We start from the raw sequence: 24,310 nt of genomic DNA, 5'->3' as shown, positions 1-24,310 counted from the left end.
TAATGTACTTTTGTAATTTCGTGGCCTGTATCAAAACAAATATGCGTTTAATTAACCGTGTGTATGTAGTCATACGTTTTTGTGTATGTGTGCGAGTGAGTGAGTGAGTGAGTGTGTTTATGCATTCAGATGAGTGAGACGAGCCGTCACTCTTAGCCCAGATGCGTGACTGTCATTATATTATGACAGTCATGGATGATCTTCAAAATAGTTTTAGCATTTTCTTCTTTTTTGACCCGTATATCTACATACACGTTCATATTTCCAATATAAAGTGCTTTCCCTATGGCCACGTTTATTATAATTATGTACGGGTCCTCAGAAGTATCCGTATGTTCCGTATTGTTCAATAAAAAGCATTTTAATTCGATCGATGGCCGTTTTCTCCATATTTTCTCCGTGTGCTTTCAACTACGTGACCCTATCGGTTGGGTGGTGTATTGCACTCTGATACAATATAATTCTATGACAAAATGGCCACTAATCGGATTAAAAGGCTTTTTATTGAAGAATACAGAAGATACGCGTACTTCTGAGAGACCGTACACAATTGCAACATCCGTGGCTATAGGGTAAGAACTTTATATTTGAAATATGAACGTTTATGTAGATGTACGGCCAAAAAAAGAAAGTGCAGACACTACGTTGAAGTTCACCCAAGACTTGGATCCAAGCCTCCGTAGCGTTTGTGTATCTGTTATCTTTATTTATTAGCTGGCCTGGATGTGGCAATAGCGAGGAAACGCCTGCCTGTCCTTTTATACCCATGCAGGATGTTATGTAGCCAGTAGTTCCTGCTTCATTAGCTGTCACTGTTGTTAGCAGACCTTAGCTTGTAGCTCCAGTAATGCTTTTTAATATCATTCTATTCCAGTGATCATAGCTGTGGTTGACTGTAACGATGGGGCTGCCGCAGAGCTCCTTTCTGTCAGACGGGGGGACGAACAGTGGCTACCATGTTCATGGGGTAGGTTGGTTTCTATATCAGATCACACTGTGTAACTCGATATCTATCTAATAATGAGAAGCAAGCACCCTCTGAATTTAAAGGGCACTCTCCACATACATGCTAAGAGCTGTTACCAGGTTATATCTATCTGTATGTTGTTGCTGTTTTGACAATGTTGTACTCAACTATTTTTGTTGCTTGATTCATTGCCTTGTGGTGATGATGATGATGAGGTGGTGATGATGAGGTGGCATTTGGCTGATATCCAGCAAACTAACACACACTACACACACACTACTAGGCTTTGTGGTGTGTGTGTGTGTGTGTGTGTGTGTGTGTGTGTGTGTGTGTGTGTGTGTGTGTGTGTGTGTGTGTGTGTGTGTGTGTGTGTGTGTGTGTGTGTGTGTGTGTGTGTGTGTGTGTGTGTGTGTGAGAGATGTCAATGACATATTCCACTGGTGGACAAATATACTCAAAAGTACAAATTGCTAAGAACATTTTCTTTTTTAATATCAATGCATTGCTGTATTGACTTTTAGAACATTAAAAGAAAAAAACATAAATCTTTGTACATCGGCCATCTTCACTATATATTTTCACTATAGAGTTTTTGTCCCAAGAGTCCCTGTCTAGAAATGTAACAGAGTGAAACTTAACTACAGTACTAGTAAGTAAATGTACTTACTGTCCACAGTCCACCACTGATTATTACTAGTAAGTTAATGATTTTTTTCTTTCTTTTTTCCCCTTAAATTTAGGGTAGCCAATAATTGTTTACCCCCTTTTTCTCCCCATGTGATTTTTGTTCTCTTTATGCCAATAAATCCCTCCCCACACACATTTCTGTGTTGTCACTGCTGTTGTATCTAACTGACTCACCTGCTGACAGTGAGGAGACCCCACCAGGAGGACATATAGCCTTCGTTCTACTCCTCCCGCCCAACACTCCCTGCTGACAGGTGCCGCCCAGCCCGTAGGATTACATGCAGTGACTATTATCACCCTCCCCGCCCGGCTTCCCGCCCCAGAACACGGGCCAATCGTGTGCGCATAGCCACCCGACAAAGCCAGTTGCACCACGGTGGATTCGAACCCACAACCTCCGTGGTGGTGGGCAGGCACTTTACCACTGCGCAGCCCGAGCGTATAAGTTAATGATGTTTAACCTTGTTATGTAACATCATAATAACTCAGACTGGGTCATAATTGCCATAACTTTGCCCAATGCAATGCCTTGAGTTGACACATGGCGGTGACTGTGGTCACAACCTCCCTTGGATTAAGTTAAAACAGTGACTCTGTATTTTTACCTTTCAGATTCAGGATAACTCTCCTGCTCAAACGGCCGGTCTGGAGCCCTTTTTTGACTTCATCCTGTCAATAGGAAATACCCGACTTGTGAGTAAACTGTTTGTTATGGGCTGGTCAAGCAAGACCGACAACTGTCCACTCTGTTTATGGTACAGCCATTGACTTTCTTGGGTTTAAAATCCTCTTAGCAGACCTTGTATTGAACTGTAGAGTTAATAGTGACAACTGTCCACTCATAGCATAGCGTAAGTGATGTTTTTTGGTTAAAACAAAAGTTTATTTTTTTGGTTAAAAGCTGTTAAAAGCGGTTAAAAACGGTTAAAGCTCTATATTCTGATATTAATCATTACTATAGAGTGTTTGTTCAATAACAGGGCTCTCCCCATCTCTCCAGCTCTTTAATAAAAATAAAATACATTTTCATTTGCACAAAACGATTGAAATATATTTTTTTGATATGAAAAGCTTTTATGCACTTGAGGAAGAAACCATATTATGTTATGATTGGTTACATGTAACCTTATTTCCAGTACATCATTTCCAGTTCATCTTATGTTATTCATCTCTGTGCCCTATGATACATTATGTTTTACATGACGTAAGAGCCAAGATGTCTCTCTTTTAGGCCTGATAGCTATTGTTTATGGCACAGCTTATCCTTGTAGTAACATGACAGTATAACCTGGTCTGATTCCTTGTGCTCGCGGCAGAACGACTGTGCGTACCACAGGCCTGTGCGTAGTCTGCGTACTCAATGTACAATTCCCCTGTCCACTCATGTATTAAAGCAGTGGTTCTCAAGCTTTTCAGGCCGGGACCCCCCAAAAGAATCATATTTGAACTGACAAACACCCTGACAAGCACTTGGAAATTGTAGGAGTTGAGGCATTACATTAGGTTGACTCGGTTCCACAGATAGGTATTGGGAAAATAGCATATCTACAAGCTCACAACGGCGAGGCGTTGTGAGCTTGTAGATCGGCTATTTTCAGCCAATGTTTGACCAGTTTTTATAGTATAGTTTGTTGATGACTTTTGATGCATTGTTTTTTTTCTTTTTTGGGGGGGTATTAAAAAGGTCTTAAAAGTCCTTAAATTGTCACTGTACTGTCATCTGGGGACCCCCTCCCCCCAAATCATGTGGGGGTCCCGACCCACAGGTTGAGAACCACTGTATTAAAGCACCAACGCCACCAACTTCTAAGTAGTGACTCTGACCCTTTTATTTCCTATTACTGATAGACCGTGAATTCCACCACACACTTAACTGTCTAAATTAGCTGTGCCTTTTTTTTCTGCTCTCAGAACAAAGAGAGTGACCTACTGAAAGACCTGTTAAAAGCCACCCTGGAGAAAGCGGTTAAACTGGAGGTGTACAACACTAAAAGCCAGCGAGTCAGAGAGCTTCAGGTCGTTCCCAGTAACATGTGGGGCGGTCAAGGCCTGCTGGGCGCCAGCGTTCGCTTCTGCAGCTTCGAAGGAGCCAACGAGAACGTTTGGCATGTCTTGGTAAGTAGGCCTGTCACAATTGTTACTTAATCGCCTAATCACAATTATTTGAGATAATGGCAATAATGTTTTGCATAATCGTCATGTTGAAAAATATCATATAATTAAAATATTTTCAAAAATATTGAAAATAGCCGATCTACAAGCTCAAAACGCGTTACGATGTGACACGTTTTGAGCGACTATTCCCACTATTCATGTTTTTTCAAGTTAATAATCATATGTGCTCTGTGCACCTTTTGTTTACGAAGCCTAAAAGCCAAACAGAAATTAATTTGAACGCTGACAGCTGTACAACGAGCTGTGACAGCTAAGCACATAGAATGAACGAGGGAACAGTGAATAGTGGACTGCTTAAAAGAACCGCCTGAGTTGCACTGTGGGAATGAGGACGTGTGTGGGTTAGAATGAACTTGTTATGAAAAGGGGGGGTGGGGGTCCGGGGGAGAGTGAGCTAACAGTGTACACCTCCTGCCTTCCGTGCCTACCTGAACTATCGCTACGCTGGATTTTCTTGATTATTCTATTAACCTCTATGAGCAAGATTAAGTCGATTATTGATTCTAAATGTCGTTTTTTATATATTTTCGGTCCAGTCCCAGCCAAAAGTGTCTAACCAGAAGCACAGGCTACACGTTGTCCAGCCTACCGGGACTTCCTGTAGACCTGTACCTCCTGCACTTTCGGCTTGACACTTTTGGCAGTAGTTCTTGTAGCCTATTGATAGGTCAAGACATCTCTTACAATAGCATTCTTGTGGTTGCTTTGTGTTGAATGAGAGTGTTTTAAATGAGTTGTTTATAAATGTGCTGTATAAATACATTTGATTTGAATTATTATGTTCAACACTGTGTGATTTTTAACATTCTTAACAATTTCCCCCGTTAGGATGTAGAGCCACGTTCTCCTGCGGCACTGGCAGGTTTGAAGGCGCATCATGACTTCATTGTGGGAGCTGACCAGGTGTTGCAAGATGTACGTTTTCAGGGTTGTTTTCTCTTTATTAATAGTTCAAAGACAATGCAGACACACTGTATATACCAGGGGTCTTCAAGGTTTTTCAGGCCAAGGACCCCTTAGCTGAGAGAGAGAGATGAAGCAGGGACCCCCACTACATATTGTATAACATTATGTTGCAGATTAATCCTTTCCATAGATTTCATAGATCACATAGATAGCTTCATAGACTTGTTTGATAGCACTATCAGTGTTGGATTCATGTTAATGTGTATTTTCAGACAGTTAATCACTTAAACCCTCATTACTTAGAAAACTTCTACTTGATCTGCTCTTTTTCCCCCTACACCAAACCTCTTTGCCGGAAATAGCCGATCTACAAGCTCAGAGCTTGTAGATCTGCTATTTTCTGCAAATGTTCCCCTCAGAAAAGGAATTCTAGGGTTCAAGTGGTTAATTTAAAAAAGTTCCTGGCCCCCCCTGTAGTAACTCTGAGGACCCACTAGGGGTGCCGGACCCCCTGTCTAAGACCCCTGCTGTATACATTAGCGCAAAATACTGTCAAATTTAGTTTTTGAAGTATGACAACCAGTTCCATACTTAGAATTGTATTTGACATATATTGATAATTAGTTTTATGTGTTTTTTTCTTCCTTGCAGTCGGAGGATTTCTTTTCTTTGATTGAAGTCAACGAGGGGAAACCTCTGAAGCTGCTGGTGTACAACACGCACATTGAACAGTGCAGGGAGGTAGTGGTGACGCCTAATGGAGCCTGGGGAGGAGACGGAAGGTAGGGTGCTCTTCAAACAGAAACCGCATTACATACAGTGGTTATAAAGGACCATATACTGTACCAGCATCAATCAATACACACCATTAGCCGTGTTCTCATGAATTATCAAGTGAATTTGAGGATAACTTTTGAAATGTCGCAAAAAAAAGAAAGAAAAAAAAAACGAATCAGGCACGTTTCCCATCCACTACTGTTATGCGAAATTAGGAGTTGGTTCATTAACCCATTAAAACCGGTAAAACATCTGTGTCATTTTAGATTTTAGCTTTATATATGAGTGTGAGTCACGATTTTTCAGAAATAGCAGATATACAGGCTCATAGCGCGTAACTTCGTGCCGTGCTGTGAGCTTGTAGATCTGCTATTTTTGAAAAAAAATGCAATTGAGCATCTTTGAATTTATATATATTTTTCTTTAAGCAAACATTTAGATTTTTGAACTCAAACCTTTGCTTTTGGGGGAACACAATATTTTGAGATGGGGGTCCCCATAACTTTGGGGGTCCTTCACATGAAAAAGCTTGAGAACCACTGATATAGCAACATACGTTTTTCAGAAACCTGTTAGGATTTAGAAGACATTTGTAGAATCAGCCTTAATGGGATAAGATAAGCAGTAGGGGGCACTGATTCTCCAGTCAGCTGAGACGTATAATATTAGACATTAACTGAGATATTATTACTTATAACAAGCCGTACATAATTACGTTTGGAACGACTCTTCCCCCCCAGTGCATTCAAGGCTCCCCACTGTCAATGTGACTGTGGAAATACTGCAAAATGATTCTAATTTGGACCAAACTGTCATCTGAGATTTAAAGTTGGATACAGTGATGAAATGGCAGAATAATTAACAGAGAAGAAATGCCCAAACGTAATTCAACCTCATTCATTATTCATGAAACATGAGTATTTATACGATTTCAACTTAAAGTGTAGACTAGGTTTCAGAACATTTCATCATTTATTATAGCATCTCAATTTGTTCTGGTATGATTAAAATGTAGGCCTGTGTGCATTTAGAAATGTGTGTTTGGATTTGAAAATGTGAACGTGGCTTCTACTACTAGTAGAAAAAAACAACAACAAAAAAAATATCTCTAGCGAGTGTAAACCGTTTCACAAAATTGAAGATGTTTTTTTTTTTTATCTTGCCCCTTCCATTTCACAGCTACCACATTTTCTGATGCTACACTTCAAAATAAGCATAAAAACGCATTTATGGAAACATGGCTATTGTCTATTCACAGCTTTGGCCATACAGTATATCATTATCATATATCGTATTGTTGGGTGTTGATGGTGAGGTGGTTTGTTCATCTTTTATTTCAGTCTTGGCTGTGGTATTGGCTACGGATATTTGCACAGGATCCCAACCCGTCACCATCAGCCTGACACCCAAAGCGAAACCACCCTGGAATCTGTTGTGTCTCAAGTCGGCCTCACTGAGGAGGAGATGCCAACAAGTGACCACACTGAGGTACAGCTTATCAAATCATTCCACTACATTAGGCCTAATTAAAATGATTGTGTACACATCATAAGATAACCTGTCTTTTTGCGTGCTGTAACGATGTTGTGACTGTTATTATGATGATTCGTGGAAAAACTCTTGTTTTCTCAACTCAGATGTCATCGGTTGCTGTATCGAGTCCCTGTGGTGAAAGTCATGTAGACCTCAGTCAGAGAGAACAGGGTGTTCTGGACCCCTGTCTATCCCCATCCACACAGACTGTTACAGACCTTGGTATGCATATGTTTAAATTACAGTGATCTTTTTGGTGTTTGCAAAATTCCACCTATTGTTGTTTTAATCACATTTGTATTTGTTTTAGTATATTCCCATATGTTATGAATTAATCTTTGTAAAATAAACATTTTCTCTCGATCGATTTCAGATATCTCCAATATCTCTGAGGCAATGACCCCGGACCTATCAGAGATGGTCTCTGCCATCGATATGAGCAACAACTCCATGTTTGCTAATTATGGAGATGCATCTAGTGATCAGTTTAGCTTGGGTAGGTACAGCCGATTAGAGTAGACCGTTTTATAACATCGTCTTTCAATTTAACCCATTAATAATTGTGTCATTTTAGATTTTAGCTATATATATAGCACATTGGTTCGCTATTCAAAAATAGCAGATATACAAGCTCAAGTCACTTCGTGCCGCGCTTTGAGCTTGTAGATCTGCTATTTTTGTGAAAGTTTGTGACATATCTTTTTAAGCTAAGATTTTTAACTCAAATCTTTGCTTCTGGGGGTCCCTGGAACAAAATATTTTTAGGGGTCCACGGCCAAGTACATTTTGGGGTTCCTTGACATGAAAAACGTTTGAGCACCACTGATATAGTAACATAGGTTTTTCAGAAAACTGTTAGGATTTAGAAGACATTTGTAGAATCGGCCTCAGGTCTTCATGGGTTAATGGTTCCTATGTATTACAGATAGCTCATCCGTTGGCCAGATGGCGGCTTGGTCACCAGAGAGGGAGGTGGAGTCGAGCATCAAGGAGGCCGAGGACATGCTTCTTGTAGACCTGGTTACTATTCCCGACACTGAAGCCACAGGTGACATTGTTTGCCCTGATGTCGCCAAAGAAGCGCCATGCAACACTATTACCTCACAGGCACAAGGTATGGACTTGACGAGCTCAAAGTCTGAGTACACGGAGGAGGACGTCACAGAGTCACCTGAACTACAATAGAAGAGTAGCGCTCATTAATTAGAAATGCTAACTCTTTTGAGCTATGGCTAGCGTTAGGAGATGGGGTTACTATAGGTATGCTTGCGTCCATTTTACGTCGCTCCGTTCAGCTCGGCGATTTCTTTTTTTCCAACATTGCTGTAGGTGTCGTTATAACAAAACCGAGGAAGATTTGCCTTTTCCCCCCACATACTTGTAGGAAGCCATGCACCTTTGAAGCATTGTTGCCATCCATGGTTGTTACCTGTACAGTTATTTTTGAATAATAGCTATAGAAAGAATGCACTCAGTAGAGTAGTGCACACCTCTGCCAACACTATGCAATTGTCGAGATGTGGGATTTCCACACGAGGTTATGACAAAATTACCGTGAGTGTGACCTTGACCTTTAACCTTTTTGACTGACAAGTTTATTATCTCTTTGGGACAGCCTACTGATCATTCTCACCACGGTGACCGTTTGTCTCCTACAGTATGTATGATCCGATACATACCGTGTGAATCTTTGTGAAAATGTTTGTCATGGAGTTAAATTTTTCTGACCATTTGGCCAAAAGGGGGGACATGGTGGGGATTGGTGTGGCTTCTCAAAAAGGCATGTAACTTCTGAACGATTAAAAAATATATATAATAATAGCTTCACAGAACCAATGCAAAGACTTAAGGGGCGATCCTTCATATGGGATGGTATCAGGATTTGTTTTCAAAGCAGTGGGAGGAGGTTGGTTTACCGCTGGTTTTCTCCGGTGTCAAGCCCATTCCGTGACTTTAGATTTCCCCAGATGGATAAGTAGGCGAATATCTATGATCGTCCGACTACGTGAGACTACACCTACAGCGATGTTGGCAAGACACATGGACCATGTCTTTGGAAATGGTTTCTTACCTTTAGGGTTAGGCTAATACCGTAGACCGCTTCTATCACTTCTAAGTTGTGTCACTGGAATGCATTGGATTCTCGAGAGTATTATTTGTTAAGGGTTACCATTGCTGAATGCGATATTGCACATCTTAATGAATTTTATTTTGATTGGGTTTTGTTGGTCAGATTCTTAATACACTATGAATGTACCCACGTTTTTCTTGAAGCATATGTTTCCACATCAAACCGATGTCGGCCTAATTATACTCATGTTCTGAGCCTCAGCTGCTGTTAAAATCCCATTTGCACACAAAAAAAGCCAAAGTGGTTAGAAGTTTCAAGCACTTGTTGCTTGAAACCACCGTCACTGAAATGCTAAACTTGAAGGAAAATATAAGCCTTTCAACTATATGCAGTTCCATGATTGTACCATCATGCATTTGTTTTCTACTATGTTTTATAATTCTGGTTGCTGGTTGGTGATTGTATATGTTATATGCAAATGTGTTTCTGATCAGAAGGAGTTTTTTTAAAAACACAGTGAGTCTTGTTTTCCTGAAACCCCTTTACTACACTGTAGTATAGTAAGTATTTAATAATAGGATTTCTGATCTTAGCAACATATTTTGTATGTTGATTAATACAGTCCACCCAGTGGTGTGTTCTAGGTTTTTCCGGGGGGGTATATCATAATTATTATATATACAGTACGTTATATATATTGTATATACGAACTAATTAAGTGTTCCATATCTATTGTTAAGTTAATGTGTGAACTACTTCGAAACCCCCATGGCCAGAGGTCATTATCACCTCAATAGCCACACATAAGCCTTCACCTCGGACGCCACATTATCACCTGAAAAAGGCTATCGAAGTCCACATGCCCCCAGCCCCTCCTACTGCGTATCAGATACGCTACCTCGGATGGTTAGTAGACGGTATACGATTTATTTCAAATTGTCCGGGACGGTATACTACGTATATAGCGTAACACGGTAGAACACACCACTGAGTCCACCTCAGCTGGCATATCAGTGCTTTTATGGAATGACCATAGCTTAGTGGGTAGAGAGGCCGCCTGGGAAACAGAGGGTCCCTGGTTTGCCTCCCATCCCCGCCCGGTCTATGCGCCGAAGTGTCCCTGAGCAAGACACTTAAAGGGGAAATCCACCCATTTTCAATATTTAACTATGTCATTAATATATATTAATAAAAAAAAAATTAACATTGCAAAAAAATTTAACATTGCAAAAAAATTAACATTGCAAATTACACCATGATGAGTCATCACAGTGTAATTTGCAATGTTAATTTTTTTGCAATGTTAATTTTTTTTGCAATGTTAATTTTTTTTTTAATTTTTTCTTATTTCCACACAACTCCTTTATGCTATATTAATGACATAGTTAAATATTGAAAATGGGTGGATTTCCCCTTTAACCCCCAGTGCTACCCCCAGAGCGCTCATCATAGCTATCTGAGCAGCCATCAGCTGGGTGCAGCTGAAACGGAATTTCCCCAGCCACGTGGGACTAAAAGGTCTTCCGTTCCCCCTTCCCTTCTATTGTTGAAAGATTTATTCATACAGACCCATCTTATTATGAAGGAAAATCCACCCTAGACAGAATTAACTTGCGTCGTTCCTATGATTTTATATTTAAATGTCTATCCCTAAACTAATAAGACTGTTCAGCAAATAATAGTTTATCCCATAAATGGAGGAAGTACTTGAAATGAATAGTAGTAATTGAATGAATTGTAGACATACTTTCAGACACTGTGACATTTCCCAGAAATATTTCCCACGGCTTGGATTCCCCAGATGTCACTGGTAGGCGTGTTTCTGAACTGTCCAAATCCCTCCTCTGAGACACACACTATGCAGTGTAGACAAAAATGATACCATATTACAATGAGCATTTAGTGAGGACCAACTATATGAAGATAGGTTAAAAATGGGTGAAGTTGTCCCTTAACTTACTTATTTGTTGTTCAGGGAGAAGGGTATATGTTCACATTGACTTGTAATAATGATATTTTGTTTAACCACTTTAACCGTTACGTCCCTATGTTGTGCATGTCATTGTAGGCGAAGATTATCGCTTCAGTCATACTCTATGTTTTGCCAGTCGGTAGACATACGTATACATCGTGATACAAACATAGAATGTTTGACCGAGACATTTGCCTTTTCACTGCTAAATCACCTCTGAAGCCTTTAGTTTTATTGACGGAGTACTCATTGTAATCAGCCTGCTTGCAAAAACACGGTTTGGGATGTTGAAATTTGAACAGTGGGTAGATTCATTTGTTATTTGTCAATTATGTTCACTGCAGCCATTCGTCATTTTCTCAGCCTTACAAAATTGCAACCGAATCGATACCTTATGATTGAAAAGTGATTTAGGCCCATTTATAAATATATTCTCAAGGCTATAGTTGAGATTTGACAAATCCAAATACAGATCCATCAAATGTACATTGTTGATTTATGTTAGGTGTTCCTTTTAACTTGATCTTGAGTTACAAAGTTGTAATGTTTTATGTGTATTTTTTTTCTATTGAAGGAGACACACAATGTGAAAATATTGTGCATTTAAGAGCTAAATTGTTTTATCAAAAATAACACAAATGTCAGTTGAAGTAATAAATGAATCCCTAGCAAGATTATTAGTTTTCTTCTCTTTTTTTCACTTTAGTTTTGATTCGTTTTCGAGGTGGATTTGCTGGTTTAGTTACGTTTTTATTGTGTGAAAAGGCTCAGTTTTAGTTTAGTTTTGATTAGTTTTAGTTTTGTAAGGGATGAAATACAAAAGGTTCTGAAAAATAGTGAAAATAGACCATCTACAAGTTCACAACGTGCCACTATGCGAAACGTTGTGAACAATTGTCGATTTGCTATTTTCACAGTTTTCTTTTCTTTTTGAAAATATTAGGCTTTATGTATGAAATATTGACAAAGACTAAAACTAAGGATATTTGTAAACACACAATACAGTTTCGGTTAGTTTGTCTTTTTGTAAAGCCTCGTTTTTTATTTCAGTTAATTTTTTGTTAAAGTGTTAAATAGCTCTATATTCTGATAGTAATCATTGCTACAGAGTGTTTGTTCAGTAACAATACATTTTCAGGTCTGGATACCAATTTCATTCAATCAGTTTTCTTCAATTCATGTCTAGAACCAGTGACTGACGAAAAGAGTGAATTTATGCTTTAGGACAGCAGGTGTCAGCAAATACCTCATTATGCAGTAGATCTCACCTACAATGCTATTTATGTCATTGCACATGGCTCCAAATATACTCTCCCTTTTTGTCTCCACCACTGAAATTATTTTCTTTCATCTTTTTTAAATGTCATACTTGTAAATCAAATACATGGGGGTGGTGGGAGTGATTTGGAGTGACAGCACAGAGGCTGCAAGGTCCTGGTGAGGCAATACATCAAGTCCCATGAGCATTATTCATATATGCCACTGCAAAATGTGACCCTACGGATCCATTTGTACACTCTCAGAATTAAATGAACACTCAGGACTTTACAGTGGCGTTTATTTGTAGCTGCAAAAGCCCCCCCACCCAAAATTATACGTATATATAAAGTTGAATTAGAAACCATAAACATGGCAAATAAAAACCTCAAATTAGTTAATTAGTTATTTATTTATTTATTTTTAAGTGAAAGCACAACACTTCCATAGGAAGAGAGAGCAGCATTTGTGTGACACCATATGTTTGAGCCTGGGTCTTGCGGACAGACTTCAGGGAGCCTGGTGAACTGATGAGATATAGGCAGCAGCATGCGGTGTTGTTGAATTAATGATAAAGCACGCGGTAGAACGTACAAACAAACAAACAAACCAAATATATTTGTTGACGCTCAGCCTTTTTGGGAAACATTGGTTTTAGAACAGCTACGATGCACAGCTACTGTACAGCAAGAGGTCTAATCTGCCTCAATTATTTACCAGGGCACCACTCCTCTGTGGAAGATGGGGGGATGGGCAGGTAGTGTAGAGGCAGAGAGAGGCAACAGTCAGTGGGGGAAGAGAGGGAGAAGGAACATGAGAGCATTTCTGCTTCTATCCAACAGAGGGCTCGAGGCTTTCTCAAGGAGTGAACAGATTTTAAGCAGCTTTTCTCACGGCACATCAGTGCTAGTATTTTTTTTTTTTTGGAAGGACGGAGGACGTAATCCTTAGCTGTCAGTTGAAGCTTATTAACTACGACTCTTTCTATCTAAACACTGACGTTGAATTAAAGAAAAACAAACTTGGTATCAGCAAAGGTGATGATGATGATCAGTCAAATGTATTATGCTGGATCATATTTTCCCCACCAGTTTATTTTTTATTTTTTACCAGGGACATTGGACATTAATCAACATGTCAGTTTTCACATCCATGTAAATGACTCAAATGAGCCAGAGTTACCGGTAGCCAAAAGCACATTTTAATCTGTAGTCCCTGAGTCAAGCTAACATCTGTATGACATGTACTATTTATTAACATCAGGGTCCATTTGGACACTCAGGGTAAAAAAAACCCCAAACAAACAAAAGAAACTACTTTACTGTGTCGTCTCTTGACGTCATCCAGTTGGAACATGTGGTTTGCAAAAGGCTCCTGATGCAGAAACCGACCAGCAGCTGGGTGCCAGCAGGAGCCCAGAGAGGTAAAGCCAAAAGGAGGCCGACCACCTCCAGAGGAGCATGCCTTGTCTTCGCCTCTCACCCCTGGCTCAAAGGACATTGTGACGCAGATGAATCCTCTTGTCAGCTCGGCTTTCCCTCAACCATTCGTGTGGCCCTTTGCTTGCTCTCAAGCATCAGCACAGAGTACCCCTTAAGCTCGGCTTTGCAGCATGTCCAGTTGTGAAATAGCTTGATTGCAGAAGGGGGGGTGCTTGTGTGGGTGCAAAAAGGATGCACTTATAGAGATAAGGAGGAAAGGGGAGAATTAAAAATAATAAATTGCTCCAATCGACTCATTGCTGTCGCTGCTTTTTCTTTCTTATTTTTTTTTTGTTCTTCCTCTAAGCGAAAACGGCAGCAGGCAGCTCTCCATCATTTCTCATTTGACCCTCTGGGTGGTGAGTGTGTGTGTGTGTGTGTGTGTGTGTGTGTGTGTGTGTGTGTGTGTGTGTGTGTGTGTGTGTGTGTGTGTGTGTGTGTGCGCGTGCAGGGCCAGCCTCTCTTATGTCACAGGGTTAACCCCACCTCTGGCAAAGTATAAAAAAGGCTTTCAGTGACATTTGGCAATGCTCCACTGACTTAAAGAGAGCCGTTATACGAGGAACTGACACACACATAATTCCTGAGCAGCTGAACGAGTTAAAACAGGCTAAACAGATGTAATATTACAACAGATGTGATGATATCGGGACGAATTTCCGCTGCAAAACTTGCCCAGGATTTCTCTGGCGTGTTGCGCCAGCACATGACAGTTTTCTAATGGATACTGGGATCCAGAACACCTTGTTCTCTCTGACTGACGTCTGACATCCCTTTCACCACAGGGACTCGATACAGCAAGCTGATGACACCCGAGTTGTTTGATGTGTAATTTTCATGTGAGCAAATGTAAACGTTGCATGCACTGCACACACCAGTAGAATAACCCCTGCTGTATGTTGGGATTTTACAATACATGCCATTCTTCCCACCCAACCAATTAAACACACTGTATGTCCCCACTCCCCAGAGACATTGGGAGATACATTTGCATACAAGCTCCATGCGGTGTTCTTCCACAATGTTGATTACTGAGCCTGGGAATAATCCCAGTGAGTGCCTGCCTGTGTTAGCCCATTAAGACCTGAGGCCCATTCTAGTCGCAACAAAAACCTATGTTGCTATATCAGTGGTGCTCAAACGTTTTCATGTCAGGACCTCGTTGGAAACAAGACCGCGAGGACTTTTATGAACGGACCTTTTAGACAAAGTGTTTTAAATGTAACTGTGCTGTTTTACATTTTTTGCCTAATAAAATCCCCCCCGGATCTCAACATATTTTGTTCCAGGGACCCCCCAGAAGCAAAGATTTGTGTTAAAAATGTTTGCTTTAAAAGAATATATATATTCAAAGATTTGCAGATATTGTCACGATTTTTCAAATAATTGCAGATCTACAAGCTCGTAGCGCGTCACTTCCGAGCTTGTATATCTGCTATTTTTGAATAGCCAAAGTATAAAATAATGCTTTTTTTTAGCTCAAATCTAAAATTACACATATGCTTCCCCGGTTTTAATGGGTTAGACCACCACTGTACTGTACAGTCTATAATTACATTCATTCACACAAGCAGACTATAGCTCTAAGGGGCCTGAATTCATTTCCAGGCTGCTTTCATGTCCCGCTGTTAAATCGAGCTGACAATATATTTTCTTTCTTTCTTTCTTTCTTTCTTTCTTTCTTTCCTATAGATGAGGCATATGCATCATTATTATTTATCTAAAACCTCTAAAAAACACATTGAGGGTGAACCCTCAAGGTACAGACATGCAATAAAATCAAATACCAATAAAATAAGAATACTTGGATATATCAGTGAAAACATGAAAATACATAGATATATCAATTAAAACACATACAATTTATTTTTGCACAAAATGTTTTAGGAATTCACAATTCAACAAATAATCTGGACCGCTAGGCGCATACCACATATAGACTCTGATGCGTGTCGTGGGTTCGAGTCCCGATCCCAACAACCTTTGCTGTGTGTCATTCCCTGTCTGTCTCTCTCTCCCTGTTTCCTGCCTTGCTCTACTATATACTGTCAATAAAGGCCAAAAGGCTAAAAGCAATAACAGCTACATTGAATAAAATTGGCATGCAGGACATTGTAGCGCTTTTGCAATTTTGTAATTCTCACCCCTACAGATAGTATCTGCTTGGCAGCATCACCTCTTCAGACTTTTCTTATCACTCTTACTTACTTGCTTGCTCATCCTATTCTTGGTTGACTAGGGCGTTGGTTCCAGGGGGACCCCAGCGAAATGTGTCAATACAGCATCAAAATCATTTAAACCCCTTTATCCATATTTTATAAATTAGCAGATATACAAGCTCACAGTGCGTCACTTTGTGCCACGTTGCGAGCTTGTACATCTACAAATTTGGAAGAAAAAAAAATCTTGAAAATGTTGAATACATTTTATTTTCAGATTGGGGTCCGCGGCCAAATATATATCAATTTGGGGGTCCTTGACACAAAAAAGTTTGAGAACTACTGGACTAGGGTTCGAGCAGCTTGCTTCAATCTTACACTTTTTAAGTCACTCTGGAAAATGTTGTAAATTGCATGGAGTGTAGTGTACATTGTGTAGTACATGTAATCTCCCTGTTCAATGCTGTAAGATAATGAGTGATGCTGTCTGTGCCAACTATCAAGGCATTGTTGTGTTTATTTTGAGCAGGTTTCTTAACAAAAAGCTAAAGTTAAGGGAAATGGACGGCACACAAGCCAGTAAGGAGGGTAAGTGAGAGTATATCCTGTTCTATTATAAAGCATAATTGCCTTCCTGCAGGGGTGAGGAAATTGAATTAAACATTCTGACCACATTGCGCTGAACATATTGGGCTGCTGTCAGGTCGTCCCTGATGATGTCCGCCCGGCTTTCCTTCGCCCATCTGCCGTTGTGCCTCTGTCCCCAAAAAGCAGCCTTTTCTCTCATCGGGACCCACTCAATCACACACATGAATGGATAGCCATACAGGTAGAAGTTAGTTCCAGACAGAAATATCTCCTTTTAATGATGCCACCATTTCTCCCTGCTATCCAATACCTTGCCAATATCAGATTCTTTCACTATCATGCGATCCTACTTCATCATCTTCTACTGTTTTCATTGATGTTTTTCTTTTTATAATTCTGCTTGTCATTTCATTAAATTGGTAGTGGCTGTTGGCCATGTCAGGATGAACTTAAATTATTTATCTAAACAATGTTTTGTGTATCATATCTTCAGAGGTTATTTGAACCAATGATTATCAGAAGATATTCCATTCTTGTTGCCAAGCTTTGAGTCATTGCCTCATTAGAGACCTGTGCCTGCCCTTGTTTTTACAGAGCAGAAAATACAGAAAAACAGAAAACAAGTTGATGAAGTAGGCCAGATCAACATGAAACAAATCCTGTACGTTTCTGGGTATTCGTGTTTTACTTTCTGCGCAGTGCTATTATGCAACAAAACAAAGCAAAGACAACTTTCATGTGAGGATATTTTGCATAGTATTTTTACAGCAAGGGTGCTAGGAAGCGAACCATCAAGAAGTCTGTGTGTGTGTCTGCGGCTAATCTCACAAACCACTTGATCGATCAGCGTCAAATTTCTTGTGCGAGCTGCCAGTAAGCCAAGCCCAATATTTGTCGAATATTTTTCCCATTTTGTGAATTCATGTAAGATACATACCTATGTCATCCCGCGTAGGAACTTTTTCAGCTTCACCCAGCTGAGTGCTGCCCACAGAAGATTACAGAGGAGTAGTTAGGGGTTAATTGTCTTGCTCAGAGACACTTCGACACATGGCTAAGAACTGGAATTGAACCTGGGACTTCCGGGACCTCCGGCTTCCCAGGCGTGCTCTCTAACCATTCAGCTATGGCTGCCCCCTCTGGTCAGCTGTTGCTGTATAATTTGACTCTGGGTGAAAGTGATTACAGTCAGACACCCCATTTTCCACTTAATGCAAACGCGCATGCGCACGCGCGCACGCACGCACACGTGTCTTGGTCAAGAGCAAGACAGATGTCCTCAATGTGATGTTCCACAGAGAAGCCAGCCCGTCATTGGATGTCATTCCACATCAGAGAAAAAACTACAGCAAAAGAACAGGCATAATCTTTTCCCTCTCAGTTTAGTATTGATTTTTCTTTTCGTTTTGCCAGTGTGTGTGTGTGTGTAATCGAGAACTCCTTTTGGTCGAGGCAGGAATGGCAAATAGAATAAAGATAAAGAAGTTTGAGTGGATGGAGGTTTGCAACTCAGCATAGCTTCTTTCTGTCGGCTTGGGGTTGAGACATATTTGTTGTGACACTTCCATCACCATCCAGGCATGGCTACTATGACCGGTTAGGGAGTCGTCTCATGGAGTTATGCTCATTTTCACTTCACTTCCAGCCCACAGGGTATTGCCGCCCACACGACAATGCGCCTCCTTACTCCTCATATATATAAACACACACACCTACAGTGCTCACTAGAGTCTCGCCGATATGGCATTTTTGAGACCTTTTCCTTGGGGGATTGTGCACTTATGTTGCACCGATGTGACTATGAAACTGTACTCGGTCAGAAGGATGCTTTCTGTTGTCAACCAACTCTGAGCAAACAAAGAATACAAATAAACATAAATAGCTAAATAACATTCAGTAGGGAAGAATATAAAGGATAAAGTATGAAAACAACTACTGTAATTAAACATTAGTTTAGACTGTAAATGTACAGTACACAGTCCCAAATATATTTTATGAGCACCTCATTACACCTCAGTGTAAAAAACGAAATAAAGATCATGTACTGTACGTAAAAAATGGCAAAATGTTATATAAAATAGGCAAATATTGGCCCAATACAATGGCCGGCTGATATCGGTCAGTCTGGCGCACACAATGTACATGCACACAGACGAGGAATGCCACAGTACTATGCACTAACGATGTCTGTGTTCAAATGTACTTCTTATGAACACAGCCTGAGCAACTAGGGAGTTGTAGGCGTATAACCTGGATGTCACCACCACGACCAGCGTAATGTTTTTGCCATTTGGAAAATGTCAGCATTTAATGTTACATCATGTGAAATGTGTTACATGAAAGGGAGATACTGGTGGTCCCAGCTACTGTATGTAGCTGAGACCATTTCAGTCATATCTTTATGTTTGGGGGGGGAATCATTTCAGAATGTTTTTTTTGTGGCTTAATGGTTTGTGTTTGTGTGTGTGCTCTATGCCACGCTCATGCAGACTTGTGTGTGTGTGTGTGTGTGTGTGTGTGTGTGTGTGTGTGTGTGTGTGTGTGTGTGTGTGCGCGCGCGTGCGTGTGTGGCTCCTGTGATCAAATTTGAGATATAATGGCAGGCCTGGGGGAAAAATACAGCCCGAAAAGCCCTTCAGTCAGCTTTGATGGGGCTCTGCTTGTGTTATCGCTAAAAGGCACTGGTTTATCTGATGGCAAAAATAGGTGTGTTTTAGGAGATTGGCAGAAAGGGTATGGCAGGGGAATGGTTGTCTCAGCGGAGTGGAGGCAAACAGCCTGCTGGCGATTGGGAGAGAGGGATTTTAGAGAGCACTGGTGCGGACGGATAAAATGTTCAGGAATTAAACTTCACAGTGCTTTCCGAGGCGTCATGCAGTAGTATGTCGAAGAGCGGGTGCATGATGTAAAATGTGGTTCATCGCCTATTCTTTTTTTCATATTTGCTAATCATGGCAAAAACTTCCTTAATTTTTATCAGATTAAATTAAAGTGATCTTACACCCAGGACAAAGTATATTATGTAATCATGAAAGATTCAATTTGGTACTGTGGAAGAAATTATATGGCTACTTATATCTAACCTTTATATTTTACCATCACTTATAATACTTCTACAATACATTATGATATTTGACAGCTTGTAAGAGCCTAGATGTCTCCACTAGGCATAATAGCTATGGTACAGCCTATCTTGTTATGGTTCAGTTTGTCCTTGAAGCAGCTACAGTATAACTATGATCTCTGCCTCGTGCTATTGGTAGAACTACCGTACCACTGACAATGAGGGTTATTATTGTACTTCTCCCCATGATATCATGTACATAAAGCATAAATCCTCACCACCTAGAATATTGTCTCGACTCCTATGTGCCTCATCGATTGCTGATTGATCCAGACAATACTGTAGATATTTCAGATATCAAGAGGACATGGGGTTTGTAACATGAAGATACACATTTGGTATACAGTGTAGCTAAGCTAGTAGTACTTCTAGCTACAGTATGTAGTACTAGCTTCATGCTCTGCATTTTGAAATGTTCAACAATGCATATTTCTAAATGTTTTATTATTTTTGTTTGTTTGTTTGTTTGTTGCCATTTTGCATCTTGTAAACTCCTGATGGGGAAAAAGAGAAAGCTTCTGCTGTTGAGTACTTAAGGATACTGTTTTACCATTATGACAAATCCCCAGAAATCAGACATGGAGAGGGACTTTGGAGAGGAAGGGGGGATGGATAGCACAGAGAGAATGAGAAAACAGTGGATGCAGAGCAGCTGGAACATTACGTGTGTGCTTTTGCGTGTGCGCGTGAGTGCGCCCTTTTGCATTAAGTGGAAAATGTGCTGTCTTGACTGTTATCACTTTCAGCCAGAGCCACATTAAACAGCAACAGCTGAGCTGTAATGTTCAGCCTCTGCGGAAGAAACCCTTCTTTGTAATTACCATCCACCTGGGGAAGAAAGATACCCCCCCCCCCATTCCTCCCCAGGTGTGACAACACTTCCTCATTTTAACAGAACTGCTCTAACTTGCCTGTTCTCTGCCAAGACCCCTTCCCCTTTCCTCTTCCACATCACTAACGTTGCGTCACGTCAGCAGCCATTTGTTACCCGAGTCATTAAATCTCTATTAGTGTACACGAATGACAATCAAGTCGACAGCGTTAATGATTCTATCATAATTAGGGTCTGGTCGTTGGAACGGACATCATTTATATTCACACGCACGCACGCACACGCACACGCACACACGCTCGCACACACGCACACGCACACACACACACACACACACACACACACACACACACACACACACACACACACACACACACACACACACACAGACACACACACACACACACACACACACACACACACACACACACACACAGACACACACAGACACACACAGACACACACACACACAGTTCAGTCTGCATGAGCGTGGCATAGAGCAAGGGTGGGAGTGGTCAGTGTTTTATTGCGAGGGCCCACCGGGCCGTGATGTTAAAAGGAGAGCTTATTTACCTTGTGATAGGCAGTGGTGGAAAGTAACTAAGTACATTTACTCAAGTACTGTACTAAATTACTTTTACTTGTACTCCACTACATCTCAGACGAAAATATTGTATTTTTACTCCACTACAATTATTTGACAACTTTAGGTACTAGTTTTTGATTATTATTACAAAACCCACTTCAGCCCTATACTGTACATTTCAGCCATTTGAAAATAGCAGATCTACAAGCTCACAATGCGTCACAACGCATTGTGAGCTTGTAGATAGGCTATTTTCAAAATATTTTGTAAACATTTTGTGAAACAACATTTCACAAACAACTTGTGAAATGGGACATTCTGCACAAACAAGAGTACTTTTGTTACTTTAAGTATATTTTGATGTCGATACTTTTGTACTTTAACTCAGCAGTACATTTTGAATACGGGACTTCTACTTAGTAACAGAGTATATCTACATTGCAGTGTTGATACTTTTACTGTAAGTAAAACGTGTGAGTACTTCTTCCATCACTGTTATTTGCCTTGAGATAGGTAAACGGAGAACGCCAGGTGGGCCCCTGATGGCCACCAGGCACCTGCCTGCGTGTGATTAGTGTGACTGATGAGGAACAAAACATCAAGGTGACTCAGAGAGAGAGAGAGAGAGACCTGTGGCTGATCACTATCTTCAGTGCGCGTCAACGCTGGTCTTTCAGACGTTAAGAGGCGGATGGCGGGGTAATGTGTATGCGCATGTTTGCGCCTGGGAGCATCTGTACGAGTGTGTGTGTGTGTGTGTGTGTGTGTGTGTGTGTGTGTGTGTGTGTGTGTGTGTGTGTGTGGGGGGGGGGGAGTGTTTGAGAGTCTGTGCACCTGTAGCCTCGGGTACCTACGCAACAATAGCATGGGTATAGTGCACCTGTGTATGTATGTGGTTGCCTTTATGTAGACCAGTGGTTCTTAACCTTTTCAGGCTGTGACCCCCCAAAATAATCACATTTGAACCCCCCCCCCCCTCCCTTTTGACAAGCACTTTTGTTTGACTCGGTTCCACAGATAAATATTGTGAAAATAGCAGATCTAACATTTTTGCCTCTTTCTTATATTATTTGTCAATTTGGCCAATGTTTGACCAGTTTTTATAGCGTAGTTTGTTGATTACTTTTGATGCAGTAATGGTCTTTTTCTTTGCTTTCTTTCTTCTTCTTTTTTTTAGGTACATTAAAAGGGTATTAGATCATTAATTATTAGATTAAATCATGTGGTGGTCCCGACCCACAGGTTGAGATCCACTGATGTAGACGGTGTTGGGAGTGGGGATTAGGGATGGGGGGGGCTCATTGTCCTCAGGACTACAACTCAAAAGGTTCCCCGGGGTCTTGTTTTCTAAAGCCTGGACTGGAGAGACACATCTGCCAAAAGAGCATCTAAAATGTCGGTGCTCTCTTGGCAGGCAGATGTGTCTCCACACACAGTCCAGCTGCATTGTGTGTTCTTCACTTCAAGTTTCTAAGATGAAGAGCGAGTGTGTGCGTGGGTTTGGCGATAAGATCTTTTCGGTTAATCTCCATCTGTGCTTCTGATCTCAGCCTGCTCCAAGCGTTCTCTCTGCTAAAACCTTAAACTCTTCACAAAACACTTCTCTGAGATGCACAGAAGGTTACTTCAGAACTAAGTACTTTCTTTCCTTTATTTAACCAGGAAGTCCCGTGGAGAGGCGAGATCTCTTTTCTTTTACAAGGGAGACCTGGCCAGACTGCAGCAACAATAAAAATAACCGTGCATTATGCATTAAAACACATAGGAACAGTATAGGCTACATAACATAGTGTACTTTAAAGTAGATGAGCATATTCTATGGGGACCCAGTCTAAGATTGATGTACACCAAGTTAAACCAGGGTATCTATGAAAGGGTATGGTCTTGTATCCCATTCCATGCTGAAGGAAGAAGTCTTTTTCCTATACTCTAGATCAGGGGTCTTCAACAGGGGGTCCGGGGTCCTCAGAGTTACTGTAGGGGGTTCGCTAAATCTTTGTGTGGTATAGATTTTTCTTTTTTTAACCAGTTCAACCCTACAATCACTATAACATTTCTGAGGGGAACAATCGCCACAAATAGCAGATCTACAAGCTAACAACGCCTCGCAGCACGAGGCGTTGTGAGCTTGTAGATCGGCTATTTTCGGTCAAGAGGTTTGGTGTAGAGGAAAAAAAGAGCAGATCAAGTACAGAGCCAACGGTCAAGTTTACTAAGTATTGAGGGTTTCAAATGTCTGAAAAATACACAACATGAATCCAACATGATAGTGCTGTCAAACAAGTCTATGAAACTATCTATGAAAAAGTAATCTGCAACACAATTGTATGCAACATATAGTGGGGGGTCCCTGCTTTATCTCTCTCTCAGCTAGGGAGTCCTTGGGCTGTAAAACGTTGAAGACCCCTGCCCTAGATATAAAGATTGAATAAATGTATTGTGAAAGTATTAAGCATGGGTTGGAGCGTAGATTAGGTGATGCCTGCTAAAAAATACCCTGAAAGTAATCAAGAATGTTTTATGGTTTCACTCGATACCTCTAATTATAATTGAATATTTTGGTGCCCACATTGACTGATTATAAAAATTGCACAATTAAATCCATGTTATTCCTATGCACTATGCCGTTCTCAAATAGTAAGTCGTTTTTGCCTGTCTTGTGGTATAATTATAACTATATAAACGACCCAATGAACTAGTCTTCCGAGATTTAGCTACAAATTGCATGCGTACGTTATCGTTGGATTAGTCCGGATGGCTGGCTGTTTGATTGCTTATCTTTTGTCTCTATGGCAACCCAAGACCACTGTGTAGGATGTAATTACAGGGTGCTGCTACTGTACATGTCAGTCTTTTATTCCCTCTGTTTGTCCACCTGCTCTGTCCTGTTTTCTACCCATTCCTATTCAAATTGACTAAAGCAGTGGTTCTCGACTAGTGGTGGAAAAAGCACTCATTTTTTACTTACTGTAAGTAAAAGTATCAATACTGCAATTAGATACACTCTGTTAAGTAGAAGTCCTGTATTAAAAATTTACTTGAGTAAAAGTACAAACTTATTGGTATCAAAATGTACTTGAAGTACCAAAAGTAGAAAGTACTCGCTATACAGAATGTCCCTTTTCACAAGTTTTCAAGCGTATAAAATGTATAAAAATCTTTTGAAAATAGCAGATTATGAGCTTGTAGAACGGC

The 24,310-nt window shown here is 40.5% G+C and overlaps 2 protein-coding genes across 2 annotated transcripts in view; one reads left to right on the top strand and one right to left on the bottom strand.

Moving 5' to 3' along the window:
- The window catches only part of gyg1b (glycogenin 1b), a 439,315-nt gene that overhangs the window by 270,439 nt on the left and 144,566 nt on the right, over positions 1–24,310 (bottom strand). The window lies entirely within an intron of this gene.
- On the top strand, positions 801–10,295 carry LOC308077270 (Golgi reassembly-stacking protein 1-like). The gene is made up of 9 exons (XM_080417895.1): positions 801–967; positions 2,267–2,347; positions 3,566–3,769; positions 4,658–4,744; positions 5,387–5,517; positions 6,853–7,000; positions 7,150–7,267; positions 7,419–7,541; positions 7,971–10,295. Exons 1-9 carry the CDS (start codon positions 902–904, stop codon positions 8,228–8,230), a joined length of 1,218 nt encoding a protein of 405 aa, XP_080274021.1. The 5' UTR covers positions 801–901; the 3' UTR covers positions 8,231–10,295.

This window comes from Gymnoscopelus braueri (genome assembly GCF_963280865.1).
Source record: "Gymnoscopelus braueri genome assembly, chromosome: 21".
Classification (NCBI taxonomy): Eukaryota; Metazoa; Chordata; class Actinopteri; order Myctophiformes; family Myctophidae; genus Gymnoscopelus; species Gymnoscopelus braueri.
This window is presented reverse-complemented; position numbering and strand designations above follow the sequence as displayed.